Source organism: Rhinopithecus bieti, unplaced genomic scaffold (assembly GCF_001698545.2).
Source record: "Rhinopithecus bieti isolate Rb0 unplaced genomic scaffold, ASM169854v2 scaffold_22, whole genome shotgun sequence".
Lineage (NCBI taxonomy): Eukaryota > Metazoa > Chordata > Mammalia > Primates > Cercopithecidae > Rhinopithecus > Rhinopithecus bieti.
The window spans coordinates 1,366,363-1,373,421 of record NW_016803136.1 but is presented as its reverse complement, the minus strand read 5'-3'; the positions used below and the strand labels follow the sequence as shown (position 1 = coordinate 1,373,421).

Genomic DNA, 7,059 nt, shown 5'->3' with positions numbered 1-7,059 from the left:
AGGAGTTGGGGGAGAGGACATAGAGCTCGAGGAAACCCTTTGTCTCCCCTGCACCCCTACAGCATGTGGGGTAATCCCATAGCTTTTTCCCTTTGTCTCACACTCCCTAAGCTGTCACGCCTGATAGGCACAGGCTGTGGTAGGAAAGACACATCTGTTGGTGTAGATATAACTTCCTGCGTCAAATGTTGCTGTTCATTTTCTTTTCACCTTGTTTCCTCCTCTGGACGGCTTTTCAGAGAAGAGGGCAGAAGGACTGAGTCCGGGCACTACCTAGGTCTTTGGCCCTAACACAGCCATCCTGACAGGGTCAGAGGAGGCCAATCATGTTGACTGGTGACCTGATAGGGTGGCATGTGACCCAAATAAAGGAAAACTAGGCTTTTGCTGTGTAGTAAGTGCCAACACAAAGGGTGTACCCAGCTGGCACAGACTGTGGGGCAGGAATGTGTAATATCTAATGTGGGAAGGGGGAATACTTGCTTCGGCCCCACCAGGAATCTGGAAAGTGTCAAGAGGTTTCATTGCCTGAAAGAGCTACTTGTGGGGTGAGGAGAGGCCTAACACTGGAGAAGAAGCAAGTAGATGAGCCAGTTTTACCATCGAGGTTGTGGATTTCACAGAGCGCTGAGCACCTTTCTTTGACAAGAAATCATATCTTAGGATCTATTTAAATGAGTGAAATCAAGTGATTTCTAGCAACCAACCCAGATCTTCCGGGGTCTTAATACCAGAAGTAGGTTCAGCACAAAAGCTCCTTTGGACTCTGTAATCTGTTTTCTGCATGGTGGTGTGAGGTTAAGTAGATTCACCTGCCTCTTTAAATCCTGACAGATTGGCTGGGAACAGTGGCTCCTACTTACAATGTCAGCACTTTGGGAGGCCAAAGTGGGAGGATGGCTTGAGACCAGGAGTTTGAGAGCAGCCTGAGCAACATAGCAAGACCCTGTCTCTACCAAAAAATAAAATAAAATAAAATAAACCCTGATGGATGATGTAAAAATGAGAAGGATGAAATAAACATGTCTGATGGGTCAGGAGGGGCCATGGAGCAGCATTCTCTGTTGCTTTGGGTGGATTTGGGCAAGGCCTGATGGGAAACTTCCAGAGTGAGCTCCTGCATGAGGAGACCCCAGGGTGATCCAATTAGACACTAACTGGCGGCTGGATTATGTGTAACCATTGAGAAGAGTCTGTGTTGAGAATAACATCTGTCTCTGTTCCTTTAGTATCAAGTAGGGCAGCTGTATTCTGTGGCTGAGGCCAGTAAAAATGAAACGGGTGGTGGCGAAGGCGTGGAGGTCCTGGTGAATGAGCCCTATGAGAAGGACGGTGAGAAAGGCCAGTACACACACAAGATCTACCACCTGCAGAGGTATGCAGCGCGGGCAGCGGGCTGGATGCTGGCTTTCGTGTGTGTGTGTGTGTGTGTGTGTGTGTGTGTGTGTAAATGAGTGTTATTTCCTGTATTGTTTTATATAGATGGACTTATACTAATTGTTATAGTTTAACAACTAATGTTAATAGTTATATACTGACTATATAAATGTTATACTCACATTTATATAGATGGGAATATACTATTCTATTTTCTTTGGTTACTTATCACGGCTGCCTCTCTCAGCCTGTTCTGTCTGCCTCAGTCTCTGAAGCCCACGTAGGAGTCACAGTGTCATGGGGTACAGCTGTGCTGCAGGTTGTCTAGCCCTCCTCTCCTGATGCATGTGTCAGTCATTTCCGGATGCCTACATCATCCAGTAAAACTCCTTCTGTGTAAATCTTCTGCTGTCCTTGTATACGCAGACCTTTAGCAAAGATTCCTAAAACTGAATTCCTAGAGTTGCTGGGCCGGTAGGATTTTAAATTCTGATACTGTGAAATCGGTTACCAGAGAAATTTTGGTACCTCTCTTTGGATCAAAGGCATTAGTATTTTTAAGTGAAGCTTGAACTGATATGTGTACTGGAATCCATATCAAACTACACAAATTTGCTGAATCCCTAACCAAAAGAGTAATACTTCAGTAAACTGTGAGCAGACCCAGAGGGCATTGATGATATTAATCATACATCAGCTTGAATGGAAGTCAAACCAAGCTAGTTTTAGCAGCTCTCCAGAACTGGAAAAGGTAAACCTGAGTCTTTTTAAAAATTGTGGTAGGCCGGGCGCGGTGGCTCAAGCCTGTCATCCCAGCACTTTGGGAGGCCGAGGCGGGCGGATCACGAGGTCAGGAGATCGAGACCATCCTGGCTAACACGATGAAACCCTGTCTCTACTAAAATACAAAAAATTAGCCGGGCGAGGTGGCGGGCGCCTGTAGTCCCAGCTACTTGGGAGGCTGAGGCAGGAGAATGGTGGGAACCCGGGAGGCGGAGCTTGCAGTGAGCTGAGATCGCGCCACTGCACTCCAGCCTGGGTGACACAGCCAGACTCCGTGTCAAAAAAAAAAAAAATTGTGATAAAGTACACATAACATAAAATTCACCGTTGTGACTGTTTTTAAGTATCCAGTTCAGTGACATTAAGTCCGTCCACACTGCGGTGAAACTGAAACCTCGATGTTAATTTCTAGTCTCTGAACTGAACTGAAATCAGTTGACTTTCATTTGGGAAAAGCCCAACTTCACTGTGGTCTGTCACTTTGATGGTGTCAGAGTACTAACGCCAGAGGGTCCAGGACCTCAGTGCCGGGGTGCAAGGAGAGCAGTGCTGTGCAGCGGGGAGGAACCTTGCCATCACTCAGTCTCCTTGCCAGCACACTTTTTCTCCATGTCTCTATTGCTCCTCCTCTGGTATTTGTATTTCTTAAAGAGGATTTTGAAAAGAGATGGTGAATTGGTATTTTAGGTAGAAGGGACCAGTTGTTTCCTCAAGACTAAGTTGGTCCAACCAAAGTGACAGAGACAAGGTCTCTACATATAAAAGGTGGGACCTGGCTAGGCACTTCGGGGACTCACGCCTGTAATCCCAGCGCTTTGTGAGGCCAAGGTGGGCAGATCATTTGAGTTCAGGAGTTTGAGACCAGCCTGGGCAACATAGCGAGACCCTGTCTCTACAAAAAATAAACAAAATTAGCCAGGTGTGGTGGCGGGTGCCTGTAATCCCATCTACTCAGGAAGCTGAGGTGGGAGGATCACCTGAGCCCAGGAGGTCAAGGCCGCAGTGAGCCATGGTCACACCGCTGCACTCCAGCCTGGGCCACAGAGTGAAATTCTGCCTGTCTTCTAAAAGAAAAAAGAAAGAAAAGGCCAGCAGTAACTGCCGCCGCTACCTCTTCCCATGGTGACAAGAGAAGCTTGACTGTATCAGCCATCTGGCTGCCCAAATCAGAAAACAGAGCCCGCCCCCCACCACACACACACACACGCACTCGTCCTTCATATCACATCAAGTCCTGCTGACTCCATCTCCTTGGTGTCTCGAACATGTCCCTTCCTTGCCTTCTCTTGCCTGGATTACTACAGCAGCTTCTACTGAGTCTCCCTGCCTTCAGTTCTCTGCCCTGCTTCAAGTGTTCAGTCTGGATGATCTGTCACTCCCAGCGCCACAGCTACCGACGGCTTCCCTTTGCCTTCGCGATGAAGTCCGTGCTCTCTGACATAACTTACAGGACATTTTAGCCAGCCTGGGCAACATCGCAAGACCCTGTCTCTACCAGAAAATACAAAAATGAGCCAGGCATAGTGGTGTGCACCTGTAGTCCCAGCTACCTGAGCCCAGGAAGTCAAGGCTGCCAGTGAGCCATGGTCACACCACCGCACTCCAGCCTGGGCGACAGAGTGAGACCCTGTCTCAAAAAAACAAAATTCTTTTAGGATCCAGCTTCAAGTGTCTCGAACTCCCCACCTTGTACCTGCACAGGTTACTCGAAACTTCTCCCTCTTTTCTACAGCTTTTCCCACCCCACCCCCTTCTGTCTCTTAGCTTAGCCCCACTCTCTGTTCCATGCATTGGTTCATCCTGACTTTCCCTGCAGAGCCTGCCCGGTGCACTGCATGTCCCCCTTGTGTTCTCACAGCACTCCGCCGCCCAGGGCCCTGTGCCCACCCCATTATGGCATGAACTTACCGTGTTGTGCTTGGCCTCGTCTAGTTACACGCCCCAGTAGACCAGAAACCCCTTGAGGGTGGGAGCCACATCTCTTTGTTTCTCTGTGTGTCCCCATGCCTGGACCTAGAAATACTGGCCTGAATTGGGATGGCAGTGAGTTCGTGAATCATAGAGGTCGCCCCAAGTGCTCCAGGTTAGCTGTTTGCTCTAGTTCGCTCTGTCTTAGGCCTGAGGCACTAAAGCTAATGAGGTTGCCAGAGCTTGCCAAAGACTGGATAGATTATCCATTAGAAACCAAGGATGGCTGGGCGCGGTGGCTCACGCCTGTAATCCCAGCATGTTGGGAGGCTGAAGTGAGTGGATCACAAGGTCAGGAGTTCAAGACCAGCCTGGCCAACGTGGTGAAACCCTGTCTCTACTAAAAATACAGAAATTAGCTGGGTATAGTGGCACGTGCCTATAATCCCAGCAACTCAGGAGGCTGAGGCAGGAGAATCGCTTGAACCCGGGAGGCGGAGCTTGCAGTGAGCCAAGATCGCGCCACTGCACCCCAGGCTGGGCGATGGAAGGGGACTCTCTATCAAAAAAAAAAAAAAGAAGAAGAAGGAAAAAGAACTGAGTGGAAGAAAATATTTTGTCCTAAGAGACAAATGGGTCTGAGGCCCTCCTGGCCTCTCAGAGCTGATGAAAGCAGATCAGATAATCCTGGATCCTATACCCAAGTTAGTCAGCCAGTCACCCTGGCTGGTAAACCCAGACTGGTTCATGCTTGGAAGCATCTCTCCTTTGTATGTTTTTCTCGCACCTTGTAGTATAATGCCCTGGGCCCAGCGACCTCTGGAAAAATGTGTAGTGCTGATGGAATGGGTGATAAGCCACAGCAGGTAGCCTGGGGTCTGCTGTGCTGTTCTGTTTCTGGTGGCTGGTGGGGCATGTTGTGGGTACGTGTTAGGAACCAGCCAAGGTGGGGTGTCAGGCTCTGACAGGTAACGTCTCACTCCTACCAGTAACCTGCTCATCTCATGGAAACTTGCTTGTCAACTCCCCATGAGGAAGCTGGATCTGAAAAGCCTCTTGTCTCCTTTCTCTCTTCCATCTCTATTTATAATCTTTTTTTTCCCCACTATAGCAAAGTACCCACGTTTGTTCGAATGCTGGCCCCACAGGGAGCCCTGAATATACACGAGAAAGCGTGGAATGCCTACCCCTATTGCAGAACCGGTGAGTGCAGACGTGGCCACATCGGCCGGGTGGGGGAGCAGCAGGGCTTTGTGTCCCACCTGCATGTTCCAGATGAGGTCAGGGAAAGGGTCAGGCTGGGGCCGCTTCCAGCTGATGGTGGGTAGCAGTGCTGTGTCCAGCACAACATGGTGGACAGCCGGGTGGGAATCAGCAGTCGTCATGGCCTGAGAGCATACAGCCAATCTCTCACTTGGGGATGCTGTAATAATTTTGATTGTTGTTATTCATGATAAGATTTTAGTATATTTTTCTAGTCATTTTTGTTTTTATATTTGTTCATTTTTTTGGAGATGAAGTCTCACTCTGTTGCCCAGGCTGGAGTGCAGTGGCATGATCTCGGCTCACTGCAAACTCTGGCTCCTGGGTTCAAGCATTTCTGCTGCCTCAGCCTCCCAAGTAGCTGGGATTACAGGCGCACACCACCACACCTAGCTAATTTTTTTTGTATTTTAGTAGAGATGGAGCCTAGGCTGGTCTTGAACTCCTGACCTCAGGTGATCCGCCCACCTTGCCCTCCCAAAGTGCTGGGATTACAGATGTGAGCCACTGCACCTGACCCAGACACATTTTGTAGACACATTTTAGATCATTACTAATTTTTTTTTTTTTTTTTTGAGGTGGAGCCTGGCTCTGTCACCCAGGCTGAAGAGCAATGGCACAATCTCAGCTCACTGCAGCCTCCTCCGCCTCCCGGGTTCAAGCGATTCTCGTGCCTCAGCCATACAAGTAGCTGGGATTACAGGCGCCCGCCACCATGCCCAGCTAATTTTTGTATTTTTAGTAGAGATGGGTTTTCACTATGTTGGCGAGGCTGGTCTCGAACTCCTGACTTCAAGTGATCCACACGCCTCAGCCTTCCAGAGTGCTGGGATTACTAATATGATAACTAATTTTTTAATTGCTTTTTTTGTCTCACTCTGTTGTCTAGGCTGGTGTCCAGTGGCACAACCACAGCTCACTACAGCCTTAACCTCCCAGGCTCAAGTGATCCTTCTGCCTCAGCCTCCCAAATAGCTGGGACTATAGGCGTGTACCATCATGTCCGGCTAGTTCTTTTGTTTGTTTGTTTGTAGAGATGGGGTCTCACCATGTTGCCCAGGCTGGTCTCAAATTCCTGGGCTCAAGCGATCCTCCCACCTTGGCCTCCCAAAGTGTGGCATTACAGGCATGAGCCACCGTGCCTGGCCTAAGTTTCTCATTTTTCTTCAGTCAATAGAGAACATTTTCCCCGTCACTAAGGTGTCTGGTGTTTGTTGTTTTTTGTTTTTTGTTTTTTGTTTTGAGACGGAGTCTCGCTCTGTCACCCGGGCTGGAGTGCAGTGACCGGATCTCAGCTCACTGCAAGCTCCGCCTCCTGGGTTTACGCCATTCTCCTGCCTCAGCCTCCTGAGTAGCTGGGACTACAGGTGCCTGCCACCATGCCTGGCTAATTTTTTGTATTTTTAGGAGAGACAGGGTTTCACCATGTTAGCCGGGATGGTCTCGATCTCCTGACCTCGTGATCCTCCTGCCTTGGCCTCCCAAAGTGCTAGGATTACAGGAATGAACCACTGTGCCCGGCCTGTTCATTTGTGTTTACTCTTTTACCTCTAACTTTGTCTTCTCATTTTATTTCATTAATTTGATCTTCAATCACTGATACTGTTTCTTCCACTTGATCGAATTGGCTATTGAAGCTTGTGCATGCATCACGAAGTTCTTGTGCTATGGTTTTCTGCTCCATAAGGTCATTTAAGGTCTTCTCTACACTGTTTATTCTAGTTAGCC

At 48.7% G+C, this 7,059-nt stretch overlaps 1 protein-coding gene across 1 annotated transcript in view; it reads left to right on the top strand.

Moving 5' to 3' along the window:
• The first annotated feature begins 1,009 nt into the window (after nt 1–1,009).
• The window catches only part of PITPNA (phosphatidylinositol transfer protein alpha), a 34,327-nt gene continuing 28,277 nt past the window's right edge, over nt 1,010–7,059 (top strand). The window contains exons 1-2 of the mRNA XM_017866176.1: nt 1,010–1,375; nt 5,180–5,271. Coding sequence (XP_017721665.1) covers nt 5,202–5,271 — 70 coding nt within the window. The 5' untranslated portion in view covers nt 1,010–1,375; nt 5,180–5,201. The remainder of the gene's footprint in view (nt 1,376–5,179; nt 5,272–7,059) is intronic.